We start from the raw sequence: 21,015 nt of genomic DNA, 5'->3' as shown, positions 1-21,015 counted from the left end.
TTCCACTTCAGCCAAGCCATAGAAAACCGTTTCCCAAAATGGGCTGGGAATAAATACAAAACAAAAAAAAAACTGAACCACATCAGACCAGCCAGCCTATTAATTTAATTACGCCACACACATACCTCAACATAGTAAAAAATCAACATCGGTTCTTCCGTTCTGCGGTACCGGTTGGTCCCGAATCAGGGCCGCAAGATCCTCCGCAGGAATTCCCCTCTCAGCTGTCGGCGGACACAGTTATAAGGCTGCACACACTTGTTCAATTGCTGCTACTGGCAATGGTAGCTGTGCTGGTGTGCCACTTGTTGCGCTACGGCCGATCGCTTCAACCGGCTTTTCTCGTTGTGCTGATTCATTCACAAAACTTCTAACATTGAACACCGCAGAGGTAATGCTGTATTTCTTTCCTAACCGCAAGCGACGATCACTTCAACCGGTGGAAAATGCTTCAACAGTCCAATCGCTCTCGACTGTGATGCGGGGAGGTTTGGTAGAGGGATGCTAAAACGATGTCAACGCATGCATGGCATTTGAGCCGACCGTCACTTTACTCCGTGTTCCATGATTTTACCGCTAGCCAACCCGGGGTCCAATTTGGTGCCTTTGGCTCTGCGAAGAACGCCGAAGAAAGCTGTCGGAAAACGGCGCACACGGAGAACACGACGATTTGAGTCGAGAAAAACTAACACTCACGTCACACGCCGAGGCGCCACCTCGCCGGGGGGTCAATTGCTCAAACGGCAACAACTAACGGACAATGTGTCGTAAAGCGCGTTGCGCATTAAACATAAACGGTTACACACAGAGTTTTGGGAAATGCAATCAATACACTGTAAACCGAAAGCACGTCGGGTTAAAGTACGGTATTTGTCCGTTAACTTTTTGAATGTGGCTTCGGATCAACATTCCTCCTTCTGCAAAATTTGGTTGCGCAAATTCAGGGCACTTTAACCACCGTTATTGACACGTTAATTCGCTTCACCCGACGATGCACTTTTATCACATGTTTTCCCAAAGGCGACCCGCGATCAGATCAATGATCATGGCAAGTGGAACAACAAACAACACGCGGCCTCGGTTCCTTATGCTGCGCGAGGTAAACATAAACAAACCAACCAAACAAACGGAGGAATCGAACCGATTGGCGCGGCGGCCAAAAACAACAACGATCGCGACACAACCGACGGCGATGGAAAACCGTTCCAAAATGCACCATCAACAACCAGCAACAAACTCGCCGGGGCCGTGGAAGGAGTTGTAATCCCACCACCATCACCACAAAGCCGCCACCTTTGCCGCACACTTGCCCTTCGCCGAGGGCTGGTCAGCCACAGCCAAAGTGTGTGTCTGTGTGGGAACATGTTTTTCCTTCTACCTTACGATACACACGCGGTACCCCACCACCATTCCCTGGACAACTTTCCATCCCACTGCCGTTCGGTCTGGAGTGGAGCGGGAAGAGAGATTGGAGAGAAACCAAAGAAAAAAAAAACCTTTCAAGCCAACAACAAACGCAACCCGCGAACTCCTCTCGCCTTTTTTGTCGTCTCAGGCCCGTGGCATTCGGTCGGAAAAGTACGCGGTTTCTCCCGCTTCTCTCGGGGTGAGACATTTTTCATCTTCTTCTCTTTGTTTCTCTCTCTCTTTCGCTCGGTTTTCCTTTGTTTTTGGGACTACTTTTGGTTCTCATCCGGTGTGATCATTTTTAGTCGGGGGAGAACCGTTTTTCCACGCAGGTTTGTCGAACGCGAAACGAGAAAGAAAACCACAAAAAAGCTTAACCCTTTAATCATTTGCTAAAGGTGTTTGCTCATAGTGCTAGTTATTGACAGTGTCGAAAATAAGAAAGTATTCAGTTATATTTATTTAAAAGTAAAATACACTTAATTATTGATCGTCATTCAATAAGAGATTGCAAAGAAAACAAAACCAACAGACAATAAAGACGATGCAAACCTGGTAGACTTTAAAAACCTCAACCAAATATTGAACTGTTTGTAGGAAGTGCTATTTAAAATAAGCACTTGATCATTAAACGGATAAATGCATCCAATAGAAACTGCCCTGTCACAACTACTAAGGGATGCGGCGGAAAAGCATACGATGAGATGCAACGGAGGAGAGTGAGAAAAAAGAGTTTGGGGAATCTCACGTGGAACAAAAGTGTGGTGCTCCAACGACTCCCCACCACGGCACGATCTCTTTCTCACTCGTCTGTTGGAGGAAGGGGTTTCTCGCGGGATCGGGGGGTATCGTTATGCTCAAGTTGTGGAAATTTGAGATAAATTTTCCGAAAAAAAGGGAAAAGAATTAGTGAACCCCAAGGGAAGCAATAAAAATTAAAGAAAAATGTATACTCATAAATTTAAATAAATAAAGAATCAAGTCAAAAACAGCAAATGGAATAAAAAATCACAAACTTTCTCGTTGAATTCTGTAAAGTAGACCCTAATTCTAGTACATCAAGATCAAGTCCATCACTCCAGCGGGGGTTGGATGGGTGGTGGTGTGGGATCGATTTGTTTAGATAAGATCGATATGATCGGTATCCGGATGAGTGAAGGCGCGAGGAGGAGCTCTCTCTTTCCGGTGGCCGGTTTGCTGTCAGAGACTATCTGTCCGTCAGTCAGTCTAGCGGACAGTAGTCGGATCGACCGGCGATTTAATTTGTTTACACGCAAAGTGACCGATGTGGATGCACATTGCCCTTCGCTCGCCCAACTTCGCTTTTCCCCAGTCGGTGGGAAAGGTTCGGCGCGCCCGATAGAAAGCCAACCTGTTGATTTGTATCGCTAGGCAGGCGACTCTCGCGTCGTGTGGGCGTTTCGTTTAGCGACCAGGAGTTGGAGAAACGTTTTCCGCTTTTCAATCCGCTCACTGGCCTGGATGGTCACGATAAACATAACGTGCGCTATATTAAGGTCACCGGGGGACAAGAGGTTGATTGATGGGAAGCATTTAGTTATGAAGAATAAATCTAGCTTTTCAGTGCGAGTGTGAGTTTAGGTGGAATGATGTTTGACCGAGGGGGGGTGATGAAAAGAGTAAAACACAACATTCGATTGCAAGCAATGTGTGGAAGGTGCGTGCAAATGATGGGGAAAATATAGTGTGACAGTGAGTTGGTACGTTACAAGGCTCTAACTACCAACGCCAAAAAGAAAGCACTAGACAGCCAGACACTTTAGGAAGGACAGGAAAATTTAGCTGATGAGCGAATTAAAAACACAGCACAACTAAAAGAAGGTAATGTATAGGCGGTTTCGGTGAAGAAAAAGCGCAAATATAATACTTACTCTCAAAGGCAGCTTGTGGAACGAAAGAAAGAAACAAACAACCCATAAGATATATAAAACGTAAAAACCAGAGAAAACCACACGCTACGATCGCATATCCATTCACGTACAACGGAAAACTATAAAAAATACCAAAGCACTATTCCGGTCTGTCGCATGGTAAGCGGAAAATGTGTGTGTTGTGCACGCTCACGAACATTCACAAGGCAACGACGAAGAAGAGGGGGTTTAATGTGGAAGCTGCAAAATATTATTCACTCCCAAAACTCCAAACCGACGATCTTTAGCTTAATGTGAATGAAAAGTATAAACTCTAGTTGACAGATGTGACGCTGCCGCTATTCATCCGTTTCAATGGAAGATTCCTGTATGTTGGGATGTTGGAAAACATCCTTTTCTTGGGTAATGCATTTGGAAAAACCTCCACCCCTCCCCCTCACCCATCATGTGTGAAGAAAAACTTCAGGTCGCAGTTTTATAGCTCAGTTCCTTTCGCCTATGTTGTTGCATTTATGCGCGTCGCGGGTATTCATGCACATATTCAATTACTGTAAAGTTCGTTTTAAAAACCCATCCAATTCTGCACGACCGTTTACATTCCTATTCCTTTTTCCTCGGTAATACGAATTCAAAAGAAAGTTGTTTTCCGACGACGGAAAAATGCGGTACGGGGGGGGATTTAAAGTGCATGGAAAGAAAACTTTGCCCACCAGAAAAAGGAAATGTGGCTGAAAGGAGTTGTTGAAAGTCCCCAGTCCCCCCCGTTGAATCCTCACCCGTTTATGGTCCTGATTCAACGTGGTCTGTTCTATTTTAAAGCTTGCCAATGTGTTTGCTGCTCCACACGTGTGTGTATGTGTATTATGTGTGCGTTCTGTATTGTTTTATTTTCTATTATTACCCTCCCGTCCCTCTTTTCAGCCACGTGCGAATGTGATGCGGTTTGGCAGGCAGTTTCTAAAATAAGGAAAGCAAAAGGAAAACAGCAAGCCTTTTCTTCCACGTGCAGGTGTAGAAGTTCGCCGTTTGCAGTGCGAGTGCTTACCGAACTTTTGCGGCGAGGAAAGGCGTGAGGATCGGGGCAAGACTTGATGGCAAAGGTAGCACACACACGTGCACATCCACACATTGCCACAACCCGCCACCACCCCCGCCCCCCGGGCACAGGTAATGACGGCACGTGAGTGGAAAATGGAAAACTGCTGATAGCGTTAATGAATAGATTATGGTAGACCCTCGTCGCAGCCCTTTCCTGCTTTCGCCATGAGAACATGGGGAATTCTTATCGTTGTTTTTTCGACCCAAATCCTAGGTACAGTCGGGTACTTACAAAAATACAAATGGAAAATCCCCTTTAACCATTGTTTTTCAAACAGACTCAAGAAATTGTACAATAATATATTGTTAGTTACATTAACAATATTTTCAGGTTGTTTGTTAGCATATTTACCGTTTTAAAGCGAGATTTTAAAGCAATCTCAGCGTTTAACATTTTCAACACTTACAGCATTTTTGTTCTTCAAGTTTTTTTTTTTATAATTCATCACAAACCAGCTATTCCGACCCTTGCGTCAATGGTGGATTTTTTTCGTTGAAAGGATTCTCACATCCTCCATCCGACGAAAGCTAATTTTGTTCCAAATTTTCCAATAGCCTCGAGGCACGTTTCACAAACATACACAACGCTGGGCCAAGCGCGTGTAGTAGGATGAACCTTTTCCCTTGACTTTTACCCGAGCAGCACATTGCGGCAAAACATTTTCCCATAACATTCTTCTAATTGAAATCGTTAGACAGCGGGCTGCAGCAGCGTTTGCTGATGATGTATGCCGCGCCTCACCGGGCATTTTCCGACCCCGACTACCACACCCGTGGCCGGATGGATGGCTGATGAGTTTGGGTAACAAAAATAAAATGATAAAACCTTCGAGGCAGCGGAGACCAACTAGCGAATGGCGAAACACAGCTACCGAATTCTACAACAGCTCCAGCACGCTCTCTTTGTATGAATATGTTTGCTCGGTGGGGTGAGAAAGGGTAAGAGAGGGAGGAGTGGGTAAACGGGGAATATCCATCCTGACTAACCTTGAATATGGTTAATCTCGAATCGGGTTTGCTTCGGGGTTTTCCCCCTACCCAGTTCTACAACCGAACGTGTGGTGGTATCCTTTTGGATGAATTTTCCATCCTTCGGTTCCAGAGGCCGCACGGAAGCATCGCACATGGAGGGGTGTTGTGCAGGAGGAAGGAAGGTCTTTGAACTGCACTGACAGCGGCACACTTCCATTCAAACCCCGGCCGCATCATTTTCCACACCGCGGTCGGAATGGCAATCCACCGTAAATGGTTTCAACCACATTCGCTAAATGAAGTGTGACGATGAAGTCTCTCCCCAGTTCCGTTCCGTGTTTCCCCAAAGCTCCCCGCGCTGCTATGGCCAGCCTCCTTCCACCAGTGTGTGTGGTTCTTCTTTTCATCCTCCGATAAATGTGTGTGGCACATCCGCGGGAAACATCGTTCCGAAATATACTTCTCCACACTTCAATCACCGTGAAGTGGAGCGAGAGGGAGGGAGGGGGAGCTAGAGTCCCGGTGGATCCTGGCGTTAGTGTCGATTTTCTTTCTAGTTCTTTTTCGTCTGAAAAACACACGCGCCGGACGATCCGGCCATGACCGAAAACATAGGCGAACATCCACACACACACACATTCTGGTTCTATTTTCATCTCATCTTTAATTCATGCCCGATAGTGCTCCACTGGGGGGGCAGTAGGAGGGGGTGGAGGCGGCAGCAGTTGGAAAACTGTATTCTTGTGGTTTTTATTGTTAAAGATGTCGAAAACAAGTGACGCACTGCAAAGGAGAAATTGGCGGGAGGTGAGGGGCCGCTGGTTTGGTGAGTTTTCCCGGGAGGATGATGCTGGGTGCATCGTTTTCTTTTTTTTGCGTTCGTTTCCTCCAACTAACGAAAATGCGAAGCCTCACTTCCGGTGACCTCCGGATGGACGGTTGTGTGTTTTTGGCTGCCACCTCTCCGAACTTGACGTTAATTTATTCATTTTCCAGCAGCGCCAACCGGCGGGAGGAAAATTCGCACGCACGCACGCACGGACGAATGGAGAGGCGCTTGAAGTTATCGACCGAACGTTTGTGTTCGCTGTCGAGTTTACACAGGGATTACGCACCATGCGGAGAAAAAACATGGAATAATTGAATGCCAGAGTTGTGCAATTTCGGGCCAAAGAAATCGTTCGTTTGATTTGATTACTATTGAGTGGAAAAGTATAGGGGGGGGAATCAAACTACATGGTGGATAACTACTTGTGATCGTTAGGGAAAACATAATGAGACAATCACGTGCAAGCAAACATAAACATGCGAACGCTATGTTTCTTTGCAATAGGTTTAATTTGTTCACAAGTGCTACGAAAGTCGTGCAGTAAAAATATCACCTTCTTTAAAATTACTTAGAATTTTCTTCTGCCCGATGAGAAGAAAGAAACCATACTTCACGACCCGCGCCGTCACACGTATGGTGTGCGTAATTTTCCAATTAAATTTTCTCCGCTGCCTATGTCAATGCTCGCAAGAGCTGAACCCAGCACGAGAAGCTGGATAAATATTCTTGGAGTCATAATTTATGACACCAGCGTGTGTGCGTTCGTGCGTGCGTGCAACTTTCCTCTCCACCAAGTCGTCCTCAGCACCCTCGTGGAAAGGAATGCAGGCGGGAGTGTCGCTCTACAGCCGGGCTCGTAAAATCGTGGATCGTAAACGTTAGAACAAGCAGCCCGGAGACGGGAGCGTTTTTCCGTGGCGCATGGGACAACAGACGTCCTGTGTGTCATCGTGTGTCTTTCCTAAGGTGTGTTTGTGCCTGTGTGTGTACATCCTGCTCAAGTTGTACCAACACGAATTTGTCGGCGGGAAGGCGAACGATGCCGGGTGTGAAGTGCCCAAGCGAAGTGCGTGTAATAAAATCGTAAAAATCGTTCTTCATTGACCTTCGGAAGGCCGCGCTCGGTCGGAGACGCTTGGTTACAGTGCAAAGTGTACACACTTTCTCCCAACCGCCCATTTCACCAGCCACCACAAACGACAAACAATGGTGAACGGGAGCGGTGGGTATGGCAAAGAAAGAAGCGCATTTTTCTCACGCATTTCCTTCGCCAACAAGATTCGGCAGCCGTACGCTTTTTCTCAGCGCCGGACAGTTTTTAACAGCCGCGAGCGAAACGTTTTTAATAAACCATTACTTCCATAAAACTTTTCCCCGCGTCCCGGCACGAAGACAGGCACCCCACGAAAAGGGGTGTCTCGGGGGAGAACTTCTTGGGGAAGAAAATCAAGTGTGTGTGAAGAAAATTAAGCGGTTCTTGGAGGGTGGGGATTTTCGTCTGGAAGGGAGGATGGTGTGAGCCGTGCGGGGCCGATGGTTGACGAGTTGCGATGATTTAACACCGACGTTCTAATTTTATTACGTTTGCGCAGCGTTTGGCGCATTCGTCTCGGCGGTGTCGACGGGTGAAGAAAGCTCGTCGCGCCGTAATGTTTTTCTTCAATACTTTTCACGAGACGGTGGCAAAGGGCGACAGAACAGGAAATTGTTCGCGTTTACTTGCTTTCCATAAAAATAATAGCCAGCCTGTCACGCACGGTTTTCCCTCCCTTCTACCCTGGGCACCACTTTCTCAAGAAGACAACATTATATTCTGCTTTCTTCGGTTCAAATATCTGCCGCAAACTTGGTTCCTCCGTGTTGCTGGCATTTCGGCGACATTATTCTACGACCAACAAGAACAAGAACGCTGGAGAATAGCATACCAAGACAATCTTCAGAGCCCGGTGATGGGTTGTCTGTTTTATGGATAGTTCCTTTTTCTCCACATGAGTACGAGGGAGCAACACATAAAAATGCAACCCAAAGAACGGAAGTTGGACCGAGGCCGATTTTATCCCGAGAAGATATCGGCGGGGAGGGAACATTTTCCGGGCCGGACGATCGTGACAGCGTCATGGGCGGCAGATAATAATGATGCTCCTCAATCATGCGCCCGCGTGGTGCTTAAGATCACCTTTATCGCCTTTAAGGTGGTACGCTTTGCTTCCGTCTTCGCGTGGAGAGGATATGTTGCATCTTATAAAAAGGGCCTTCGAACGGCTCGCCAGCCAGCCAGCAGAAGCAAGTTCTCGAGGAAAAACCCCCATAAACGAAACATTACGAGGGCATTCGAGAGCTGGGGGATGTTTTCATTTGGAAGAAATTTAGTGCTACCCATTAAGGGTAACATTTCGAAGCTTGAAACTGCTTAGAAATGGCTTTGAAGATTTATTTTTCGAACATTCTAATTACAAAAAAAAAAAGAAACAAAATGTTCATAAAACGATGCAAATCTCATCCTGCCATCGTGAGTAATCGCATTGGACATGCCTTCCAAAACAATTTTTATTAGCCTAAGAAAGTGGTACATAGTGGTTCGGAAAAGTATACTTTCCACCCAGCTGGAAATCACCGAATCCAGCCTGTGAACGGAAAGGCTAAATCATTGAGATTAGTAAAAGCGACGGACAAAAGACGGAAATAGCAGAAGGCGCGCACTCTGAGCGCGCGAGTTTATCGAAAACGCATTCATTAGATGAAATATTGTGCCCCTAATTCCTGAACAACCACCTCCATAGCGAGGCCGGGCGATGGGGGTTTGACCCGGTCCGGGGATGAGTTATTTACTTTCTTTGATCCGCTGCCATCGCCGATTAATGGCGCTCAGCCCCAGGTCCGTTTTTGGCATTTGGATGAACCGTGGAGAAATGGTTGAAGATAAAACGTTGTTGTTGTTGTTGTCGTTGAACGTTTATAGATCCACCTTTGGATCCACCGTCTAGAGCAGCGCCCCTCGTGGGCGTTCGACTTGCCCGATGTTCGATGATACCCAACCTTTCTTGAGCCTAAGGGTCTCATTTCTTTCGAGGAAGCACCGCGCACATATTAGAGGAAAAGCTGTGACTACCACCACCGCACCAAGAGAAGCACCGTACACCAACGGTAGACAACGATTGGGCATGGAAAGTTTAACGTTTGCGTACCCTTTTCACTCTTCTCGTGGTTAGATTAAAAAATAACTTGTCGCTTTTGATACACCTCAGTCCATTTGGAAGCTAAAGTTCAAGCCTTAAAGAGGGACGTTCTCCGGAGGGCAAGTGGGTCACCTGAAGGGAAGGGACGTTCCACGAGGGGGAGATTTTACCGATATCCGGAATGTCGCCCCACACCCAAAGAGAAGTCGCCCCCTGTCGATCAGGCCTTTGGGTCAAGCGGGTCTTAGTGATGTTATCTTATGGAAGGTGTTTGGAGGAGAATCTTTGATTGAATTCCTCGACGGGAAAGAAATTTTGGGCTATTGTATATGTTGAGTTGAATATTTTCAACGTTTGGTTCATAAAAATTTAGTACTTTTTACTTATAAAAATCATTGTTTAGGATATTTCTTCCATTTTTATGGCCAAATATAATATTGTTCACCATGAATCAAGATGAAAAATATTTGTAGCACTATGAAATTCCCGCTTGTGTGACACTTGACACCCGAAATGACAGTGGAGACAACAAGCCACTCCATTACCGGGGAAGCCGACTGCGACATACTTGCGACTCAACAGTCGGAAGCTGGGAGATGATCATCCCATCATCCGAAGGCACCAACCAGCGAAGAAACTGAATGAATGAATGAATGAATCGAAAGCGTGGGCGGGATCGCAGACCGGTACCTTCGGCTAGCTGGTCGAGCGGGAGATTTTCCTCACACAAACCTGGGTTATTTTTCGCTTTCCTTCCGCCTTCGTCGAGTTTTCCGTTGGCTATACACCGACCGACGTGGTTAGTATGGGTTCAGACTCCAAGCCGGAGCCGTCTGAAATGTGTGTATGAGGTGGGTGGTTTGGGTGGAAGTGTGAAGTTTATTTTTAGACCTAACACACCGAAGTGACAAGCGAACCAAAGGGGACACACTGGCTGGTATGGGTTGTCTGCACGACACCTCGGGTTTCGAACCGAAAAGGTCTCTTCTTTTTTCCTCCCGAAAGGCTGGATTTCGGACGAAAAAGGGAGCACGAGGCAGAGGAAGCCCGAAAGGGGGGCTGATCGAGATGGATTGACCAAATTAACCAAACTGTCACATCGAGATCATCCAACTGGGACAGCTACAATGTGTCGGCTCTGGTTAAGCGGTCGATTAACCAAACAGCTACACACACTCTCCTATACCTGAGTGCCACAATTAATGTTTATTACCATTTTTAATTGACTTAGCTTGGGTGGATTTTCGTGTAGCTGCAGATCCACTTCGCTTACCTTTACGGCATTGATTTCCACTCTTTTTTTTTTAGGTGAAAAAAGGGGTTGAAACACAGTCTGTTAGTTAGAACACTAATTTACACATCATCGTCAGGACTTCGTTTACGTTCGAATGTAATTTCCTGTGTCAAAAAAAAAAAGCCACCGGTATAATTTCCTGCCCATTTCCATGATGGTTATACGGTTTTTCGCTATCCCTTTTCGTATGTCTCTTCCCATAAAATACCAAAAATTGTAAATCCTTGCCAGGATCTCTGCGTCACGGATTGCAATATAAAAATCATCAGGTGCCAGTCCCTTCGCAGCAACTGTTTAAATAAATACCCTTCTATCACGTTTCGGGTCACAGCGGGACAGCCAAGGCAAAATAAATGGGCAAATCCGGAACAAAAAGGTCCGTCTGCGGTCGGTAAAAGTTTGCGGAACGATTTATGATTGGAGCTTAAATTAATTACACGCCATTCAACCGCCAATAAAAAAGGAAAGGGTAGCACTTAAATATAGTTTGACAAAGTCGACTCCACCCAGGGGGGGTGGGGTTTAACCCCCTTCCTGACCAAATACTTATTGTTTGCTGATCTCGACCAGTATAATCATACGTGTTGGCGTGCAGATGACTCACGCTGTTAGACTTGGAGTTGGACAATTTATTGACCAACCGAGTGGCGTTCCTGGAACCGCTTCACCTGCTCACACGGACTGCACACCTCGTAACAGTATCCTAAATGATCCTCATACGAAGGCAATTAAAGCTAATTTGCTAGAGACGTGAGGGTGATTCAAATGTCACTGTCATTTTCTGCCGGGCGTAAGGGCAAACTCTGGATGCTGCATTAAATTACCCTGGCAAACGCCCGGATCGCTGTACGCCAAGTGCACCAGCGGTAGCTCGAGGATTCCTCTGTTGCACAATCGCAAACCACGCGAGTGTAGATTTCAACATCAACTTCTCGGCGGGAGTTCGGCTCGCGACTCTACACACAGGTGCTCACACCGACCGCCGCGGAAGGAAGCGGACGTGCTGCTGAAAGTATCTCTCTTTAACAAACAACTTAATTAGCACCTAAAACAGCATCATGTTCCATCGCTGAAACGAACGCCGGAGGGTGGTTGTAAGGAGGATGGTTTGGTGCAATGGGGGTTAAATGGCTACTGATGACTCCCAAGTGTGCACTGATTCCGATGCAATCGCGGCGACGTGCAGGGACCACTGAGGGATGCTGCGGTTTTGCTGCTGTGCATACGCCTTTCCCAGGTGCATCAACACAAGCTCACATGTTGCATACACGCCGAGGGAGAGAGGGAGATAGAGAGGTTTGGGAGCGATGCAATCGAAAAGCGCTCAAAATCGGAAACTTCTTCGTCGCACTGGGGAACGGTTCGACTTCGTTCGGTGTGGTGGTATCCCGAAGGCAGGGGGTTGGCATGAAATTATTATGAAGGCCGTGTAGGTACACAGCGAGGCACGTTGTCGTCCTTTCCAGTGTACCACGTACAACGGATCGAGTTTTATTTCCGAAACACGAGTCTCCAATGGGACCAACCACAAGCAGCAGTAGTAGTAGTAATAGCATGGAAAAAGGCAGTTCACCGAGTCCAAGGGATATACACACGCCACGTGCCGCAAGGAGAAGTGTTGGGAAAGGAAACGAATAACATACTGGTACACCGGGTCAATGCAGCGGAATTGTGGTTTCGACACAATGTTGCTGGCAGTTAACGGTTACGATTATTTCTATACTTTTCTTCCCTCCATGAGCAATGGAGGAAAATGTGCTCCATTTATTCTGGAAGTAATGGGATATGGAAACCAGGTAGGACCATGCAATTCAGAAGGATGTTTCCGTTAGTAAGAATGTCAAATGACATGAAAAATGTCTTTATTTCACAATTTGGGGTTTAAAAAGAAAACTATAAGTTTATTGCCAGCCCTTGTTTTCCAAAAACTTTTAAACATGAAGGACGAAAGTGGACTCATGCGCGTGGCAAAAAGCAATTAAAATTGCATTTGCAACAGCATCTTGGGTTGCCATCAACAAAAGGGAAGAAATTGAGCAACATTGAATGTAATATAAAGCAGCTGTGAAAATTCCAAAGTCCGTCCGTAAGCCAAGGTAGATAAAACCAGCGATTAATAAGCTACTTCTTAGTTCAACTTCTCGACAAACACCGGGACAATTTGTTCCATAGGGTAATGAAATGCGATAAATATAACCCGGTACGCGGCTGGGAGAACGAACGAACTTCAAAGTCTCATTTACAGCGACAAGTTGAACGTTCAATCTGATACCAACGAATAGAGTTAACTGAGAGCCAACAAACAAGCCGGGTTCAGAGTGCACCGAAGCGGTCGGAAATGTCCGCGCGCAACTTCGTATCGAGATCGTTATCATCGAATCGAATGCGCCGAACCTTAAGGCACCAGCGCGGAGAAACAGGAAAAACCACATTTTGCTGCTTCGGCGTGGAACTCCGTTCGCAAATTCGTTGCTCAACGCAGTGTGGATAGCATAAGGCAGTATTTCGCCTCACCCGCGCCGTTCTGCCCTAGGAATCCGTACGCTAATGGCCGATCGACAAGGGAGGCGTAAGCGGTTTCGACATCGTTTCCAACTGTAGCATTGCAGTCGATTAAGGAGGTGTGCCAACAAAAATGGTCGTTGGAATAAAAAAAAGCTCGTGTTAGCTCCAAGATTTCAAAGAGATGAACTTCAATCATTACAGAGAAGATTTCTCTTGTACTTATACTCATTGCAAGTAATTGCAGCAAAACATGGTAAAAAACAGTAAAAATACTAGGATTTCAGACAATCAAAATAATATCTTAAGACATTCATAATTGAAGTCTAGAAACGATATCTTTAAATCCAAACTTGTTCTTTTCGCCGGGAAAAGCGACACATCTTTTAGATGAAACGATGAGTACTTTTAGGCCCTACGAAATTGAAATTCATTCTGTTTTCGTTTTTTTTAAACCAGGCCTTGACTTCGGCACATTGCAATCGCGGAATATGTTGGCATGGTTTCGTGCATACCACGTCCAATTTATAGCCAACCATCCATCGAGTCGCAGTTCATTATCCCGCATAATCAGGAGTTCGCACGCTCCCGAAGCAAACACAAATTGTGCGCATTCCACTACGTAACACACAACAACTACAGCAAACGAGCAACCGACGATGCCAAATTTTGGTCGAGGTGTGCTTTTTTCGCACCATTATCCCGCACCTTCCGATAAATCACCCCATTTAGGGACGGTTCGTGAGGGTTCCCCCTCTTGCAAAGCGGTTTGCCAGCGTTGCCAAGGACTAGATCTCTCCGTCAAAGAGGGGGAAAACATAGTGAAACTGGACAGCGGAATTCGTGGTCCGGGAACGTGATGTTGGGACCGGTGTCGTGATAAATCAATCAATCGTCAACACGGTGCAAAAATGCAACCAGAACCTCCGAACATTCCGCTTCCTTGCGCTTGCTTTCGCTTTCAAACTCGAACTCTATCGGTTATAAAATGTCCACCGACGAGGAGTGGCGGTTCGTGAGCACGAACGTGAACTGGCGCTTTCCATAAAGTTGTCCACTACCCCAAAAAATCTCTGGTATCAGAAAGGACCTCCACTAGGGAACCGTTCGGAACTATATCATAAAATCATTGTTCACTCCTTTTCGTCACGGGTTGTAGAGAACACGCATGTTTCGCAGCATATTCACTAAGGAATGCATTTGATTACATATTCCTTCATCAACCCTCACCACGGAGAGGACCTTTCTTTCCCATTTTTGTGTTTTCTATTGTTACCAAAATAGTACACGGAATCAATTTCGCGTTACTCACCCACACGCGATTGTTTATCTCGGCTTTGGGGGGGTACCGTATCGACGAGAAAAAGCAAAAAACCCAAATCCCACCACGAAGCCTTGTTATGTTATCTCATAAGGGCAACGTTTTGTTTTGGGCAGTTTTGCAAACTGGATGCCGGACCCGGCTCAGCCATAAATTGTTCCGGCGTGACGTGACGCACGTTCGGCCACCACTAAAAGATAAATGCGAAACGACGCAAGCAAAAACCAAAAAAAAACGGAGCGAATACTTTAACAATGTGCGGTAGTGAGAGGGCAGGAAAAGCGAAGCAAAAGCGAAACAAAAAAAATGCATTGCATTAAAGATTGCGGTTCCTTTCGCGAGGAACCCTTGTTGTCTCTCTTGGCGCTGTTGGAAGTGACCGCTCTCGAGAGCAAACTGTACGTATGTTTCGAAAATAGGTAAAAAGGCAAAACGAAATTTAATCGCAGTTTAAAGGGAACAACGCCGATCGCCATTTTTCACCCATTTTTCACCCACCGCTTTTCCCCGTTTCGCCTCACTTTCATTAACTAATAATGTGCGCGTCGGTCGTTTTGGTTTCTCTAAAGATCCGATGTGATCGTTGGTGGGTTGCTCACCGGCCATTACAAAGCCACTCAAAAAAATGTGTTGCCAAAACGTTTGACCACCCCGAAACCGATCCAATCCCAGTTCCAGTGAAAGTGAAGTTCCGCGCGCACGTTTATTGCTCTACGCCGTATTTTCTTTGGACACGGGTTCGGGTGACGCGGATGATGGTGGTTCGGGGATGGGTTTCGCATTGCACGACGCCACCACCAGCTGTCCATATCTCGGCATCGTTTCGTTTTAAACAACATAAACAACCCGTGGCGGCCTTCCGCTTCCCCAGTCGCGCGCGTCCCCCACGTGGAACGTAACGCAATATTGCCTTGTCCATAAAGCCTCTCACTTTCATAGTCAAATTCTAAACACTTTCATCCCCGAAGACGATTCCCATTACCCCCTCCCCCTTCCGGGAGGCGATGTTGGTGCGGTTGGCGTTAATTTATTTCGACGAAAATCATTGGGAAAACCTTCACATCACCCCTTCTTCGGAGGGCAGGCCTCACATCGTGCTGCAGTTGGATCGTTGATTTTCTAAATAAAATTTAAAATAATAAATTTCCCCCGCACCCGTAGATTGATTGCGGGGGGCCTCGGGGATATAATCGCGCGTACACACACACGCACACTTACCGTAAATTCGCCGGTCACGGCATCGAAGCCCACGTGCACCGTGTGCTCGAAGTTGGTCGGATAGGATATATTCGGCTTGGAGTCGTTGTGCGGTCCCTTCGAGACCTTGATTTTGTTCTTGAGCGTTTTCTTCTTCCGATCGGCATCGTCCGGTTCTGCGGAGGGGAAGAGGAGGGGTGGGGAGAAAGCAAGATGTAAGAAATTAGTTTATCAATTGAACTAGCGGGAAAAGAATCGGCTATAAATCGGTTCAACTTCATGTCGATCGATTATAGCGCTTCATATGTCTATCAAATATTATTCGCTTATTCTCTCAAAATACAGCCTTTACCACTAAACATTAGCTCGAAAGCAAATCGTATTGTCTGTAACGCATCTGACTTTGTCTCTAACTCATCAGCTTTTGTCTTTTGCCGAAAACATGAAAATAAACAGGGTAATTGTGATTTTCCAAGATAATTACACTGTAACAACCTCTAAATCTTCTTTATTGTATGCAGCTTTATATAATAATCTTTGTACAAAAAATAATCTTCATATTAACAATCGCTCGAAATAACCAATTTTTTAGATACAGACAAAATCAGATGAACACGAGACAAAAACTAATAGATTAGAGACAAAGTCAGATGCGTTAGAGATAGAATCTGATGAGCTTCTTCAATGATGGGTGAGTTAGAGGCAAAGATGGCTGGCAATTCATTGGAAATGTCTCTGACACCTACCTGCCTCGTATCGTACATACAATGACTATTCTTTCTGGTATAATAATGTCAGCAGGAATAAACAAAAAAAAAACGCTACTGTGCACTTCCTTTAGCGTTGGCTCCAATCGCTCTTTTCTCAAGCACTGCTGCCAAGTTTCTGCGATCCTTCCGTCCCATTTGACGCGAAAGTAGCCCACAAAACTATCGATCTGATGGTTTGCTCTTGCCAATATCTATGGCGTCATCAGATACTTTATCCTCCAGCAGCATTATGGGTCGTCCTTTTAGCCAGGGATTGCCGTGGAGAAGTGGTTTACAGGACGTGCTCCATTTTAGCACTACCGGCAACATATTGTTTTCGAAAGTGTGCCTTCAGTTAGAGTTAGTACTAAATTGTCATTTAAATAATAAATATCTCCAATAGTAAAAGGAAAATAATAGAATCAATTTGTCCAGCAAAAAACTGTGTAATCAAATCCGCTCTAATCTCGTGAACCCGAAGCGACCCTGACAAATAACGGTCGGTCTTGACAAGTAAACGGTTGCTTACTGTCTACCGGTCGGTGGTTAGTGTGGTCTCCCACCATCACCATCATCATCATCCATTATTTGTCCGGTGCTTTTCCCACAAAATTGACGACCCTTTTGCTTTTCCCGAGCACACGGCAGCCGCTTTCCTTTACTCCATTTTCACCTGCAGCTGATGCTTACCTTTCGGCAACGGTTTCATATCGACCGGGGCCACCCCATCGATCCGGTCGCTCCCTCCCGTGCCTCCGCCGCCTCCGCCGCCACCACCCCGATTGCTCGTCAGGCGGACGGGCGGTGCCGGCGGTTTATCCTCTTCGCTGGACATTGTTCGGGCCGCGCTAGATGTGCTGCGTTAGAGGCGCCGGTGCTCAACCTTTACGTCGTCGTCGTCGTCGGCCACGCTGGACAAGGTTGGTGTGAGGGGGGTGAGTCCTTCCGGGTTGTGATTTTGTGGACAGCGAACGAGAGCTTTCCGCGTTGGCAGAAAGTAGCAGCGCACTTGCGATCCTGATTCGCTTCGATGCTTGCTTTTACTCCGATTCGACGGAGACTGATACCGCGTTCTTTTTCCACCCCTTAATGCCACCACCTCTTTGGCTCTCGCTGGATACTTTTAGAACACAGATGGGAAATGGTACAGAAGAAGAAACACCAGTGCACTGACTACTTTTCACGGCCCGTTCCCCTAATCGCCCGCAGGACAAGATGCGGGCACGTTTTAAATACACCCTTTCTTCAACACTCCGTATATAGCTTCACTTTTCACGCTGGCGACACCAACTGTAGAGCATTAATTTTCCCATCTAAATGCAAAACGAAACCGACCACTCAAACGGACACACGAGCACAAAACATCGTAAACTGCACGCACTAGCGAAAGAACAACACGCAAGAAAATCGGTTTCGGGGATTCTTTCGCGGAAAAACATCCGAGACGAGCGAGATAAAAATTAATGTAAAACAGTTGTAAACCGGTAAACGCACTTCTCTCTCTCGCGAACGCTGGACAGCCTCGCCTTTTTTCATTCACATTTCACGACCACAAACCACGTGAGGCTAGTTGCGGGGCCAGAGAAGGGTAGGGTTTACGCGATACCGGGAAAGGATTTTCATTCACACGAAACACCCTAATCGTAGCACCTGTAAAAATCAATTCAAGGAAAAAGGGAATTAAATAATGAAAGCAGAACCGACAAGGAAGGGCATCCTTCGAGCGAGTTCAAGATGTTTTCCCGGTTTCGCGTACATCGATCGAAATAGTTTTGCTAGTTTTAGGATCAAGAGTTCCCGGTTGCATTTTTATGGTAACAGCAGAGACGGATCCTGAAAGTAAAGGAAATAAAAAGGTAAATTAGACAAGTGTCGTTTGAGGTATTTGTGTGAAATCTCTAACACGATTAATATCAATTTTGGAGCGCTTTGTACTCATTAGTTCGGTTTCTCTTGCTTTCAACTTAAAGAGTTTCAATCCAATTCTAAATTAATCCGGATGACACGCCCGTGAAAGTGGCTGCGAAAACCCGAACGAAACAACCGCGAGGCAATAGCGAAATGATTCAATCCAATTTGCTCGTTGAGTCGATCAAGTTTTGGGGCCCGTGTGGAAGGTCAAAGGCGTGCGAATTGTGTTGGATTTTCCGTAATTTCGTAGCGTGCTTTCTCCCCCCCGTGCTCACGGTCGGCCTCTTTGGCGGTAGACAGTTATGACTCCGCTCAAAACGGTTCCTCTTCCGGCGCGCCATCATTGCTCTTCGAAGCCATTGTGCTTCCGCACCGATGAAAACGTCGAAACCATTAACACGCACAGCCCCAAATAAGGAGGTAATGATATTAGCAAGCCATTGCGGTGCTGTGCTGACCGACAACACGGGGCAAGGAAGCGGTGGGGCGAAGAAACCGATGACACACTCTCATATTCTGCTCGCGGAGGAAGCGTTAGACGAAACGGGCGGTAGAATATTTGCCCCGCGGCAAACCGGGACAATAATAAAGAAGCCCTGAAAAGGCCACGGCCAAAGATGGTAGAATGGTATACGCACACACACACACACACAGACACGAGAGTGCGCGCGCGACGTTTGGAAGCAAGAATCGATCGATTTGGCTTTGGGAAGTCGCGACGATGATGGTTTTCTTTATTTAGAAAAATCGCGACTACGAAGTCGATTGGCCGGCGTACGTGAGTTTGGGAACCGTTTCCGCCGTCTGCCGGAACGGAAGTTGGTGGCCAGGGCTAGGCAACTCACGTCCCTCTTGAAAGGGAGGAGGGATAGAATTGACGGCACAGAAAGTGTGCCTTAGTGTATATCTCTTAGCGTTCCCTGGTTTGAATCAACATTTCCAGGAGCCTCAGGATGAAACAAATTTTGCAAGCCCTGCAAAAATACTAACAATTCAAGAAAGAAAACGAGAACGAGAAAATGAATTAAATTCGCACGGAAACTGTGAATATTATTTAAACTCACTCAGCTTTCCGTAAAATTTCTCCACCTAAGTCGTTAATCAAGCCCACGTCAATTCCCGAACGGAAAGTGAATGCTAACATCGGTCTTCGCTACACTTCGCAAACGCGGCTTGCCATTACACTTCTTTGCCGAGTTCGGGACACCACGAACGATCATTCATCATTGTCCGGTAAATGCAACAGAGCAACAGATGATCTGCCAAGATAGAAAGGGGGTAACTCATTACCAGTCAGATCGATCGATACTCGGGCACGGGCTACATTATCCGCGATCAGGAGAATCGACGCGAAACCGCTTCGAAACGCGCAGGTAATCGAACGGGCAAGAAAAGCAGCCGTATTTGTCATCTTAAATCTCGCATGTGCCCCGCACATGTGTTTGTTTGGGGCCAGGTTATGGCTACAATCTCTTTCGAAACTTTTCTTTTTTTTTTGTTATGCTTTCCGCAAAGCATTGCTAGATGCAACGATCCCAAGATCAATGGAACTCCTCGTTTGATCTTTCCTGCGATGGGAAAGATGATAGCAGTTCGGAGTATGAGAAATAGGGAGAAAAAAAAAGACTCGCATGGTTTTTTTGCTAAGAGGATCTGTTTGTTTGAAGGTTCCTTTATACTTTCTTTGAAACTCGTTGTGTACTGGTTCAAAATGTGAGCAGATCTGTTGTCAGTCCTGAATTGATCGAAGTGATGATTGTTAAAAGAACCCAATTAACAAATGATCTTTGTGAAGGAAGCAGATTGAAACTATGCAATTTTGTAATCGAAACAAAATGTTGCACATTTTATGAAGCCGACCAGTAGAATTTCCATCCAAGGGTTCGAACCTTCCACCATTCATGCCCGATGGATGTACCGTACTGCAATCACCCTAAGACTTTCATTGATAAGCTTATGTGTTTGTTGTTATGTTAAGTTTAGAAAACAAAACCAATGCCCTCCACCTGAGCCTTGCCTGAATGTGGGCCTGCTAACACAAGGGTTGCCGGAAAAGAGTGTGCGCGTACAAGAAAAGCGAATGTCATAACACTCGACGATTTACTGTCATCGATGCGATGATACTGGCCAGATGATTTATACTTTCTGTTTACACTGGCCGATAAATAAAGTCTAAGCAGCTGCAGCGCCATTGGAAATACCAACGTCAGAGATAGGAAAGCTCCAGTCAATGGTTTCGCAAAAGGTTGCATCACATATGGAGGAAGGAAGGTGTCCACTGAAAAACGAGGTGCAGGAAGGGTAGAAAGTAATTGAAAGAATAATATTGAAGAAACTTTATTGGATTGAGGTTTGAGCAATCACTCGTTCATCACTCCTGCTGTCTAGCAAAATTAATTTGTTTAAGTCATAAAGCACATCCTATCAAGATACTTCCCACAAAAGTGCATAAGTGATTTTTCTACAAGCAGGTGTCATGGTCATGCTTGCATAAAAGTCCAAACCAAGCTTTAAATAACTTTGGAAACAAATCGCCACCGTCTCATTAGCGCACTCAGAGGAAAGTCAGTCGAATGCTCAAACGAAGATGCAAGGGAAGCATTGGTTTTTCATTAGTTCAAACTGTCGTTTGTGAGGGGGGTTTGGTTAATTAACCTCCATCCAGCC

General features: G+C 46.0%; 1 protein-coding gene across 3 annotated transcripts in view; it reads right to left on the bottom strand.

The window, feature by feature from the left end:
• Positions 1–17,854, bottom strand: part of LOC131260415 (serine/threonine-protein kinase Pak) — a 47,029-nt gene extending 29,175 nt beyond the window's left edge. For all 3 annotated transcript variants that reach the window (XM_058262125.1, XM_058262128.1, XM_058262127.1), the window contains exons 1-2: positions 17,128–17,854; positions 15,710–15,864 (exon numbers count right to left, since the gene is read on the bottom strand). In XM_058262125.1, the coding sequence (XP_058118108.1) occupies positions 15,710–15,864; positions 17,128–17,272 (300 nt within the window). In that variant the 5' untranslated portion in view covers positions 17,273–17,854. The remainder of the gene's footprint in view (positions 1–15,709; positions 15,865–17,127) is intronic.
• Positions 17,855–21,015: the final 3,161 nt, after the last annotated feature.

This window comes from Anopheles coustani, chromosome 3 (assembly GCF_943734705.1).
Source record: "Anopheles coustani chromosome 3, idAnoCousDA_361_x.2, whole genome shotgun sequence".
NCBI lineage: Eukaryota > Metazoa > Arthropoda > Insecta > Diptera > Culicidae > Anopheles > Anopheles coustani.
The sequence above is the reverse complement of the archived record's forward strand: the minus strand, read 5'-3'. Positions and strand labels throughout refer to the sequence as shown.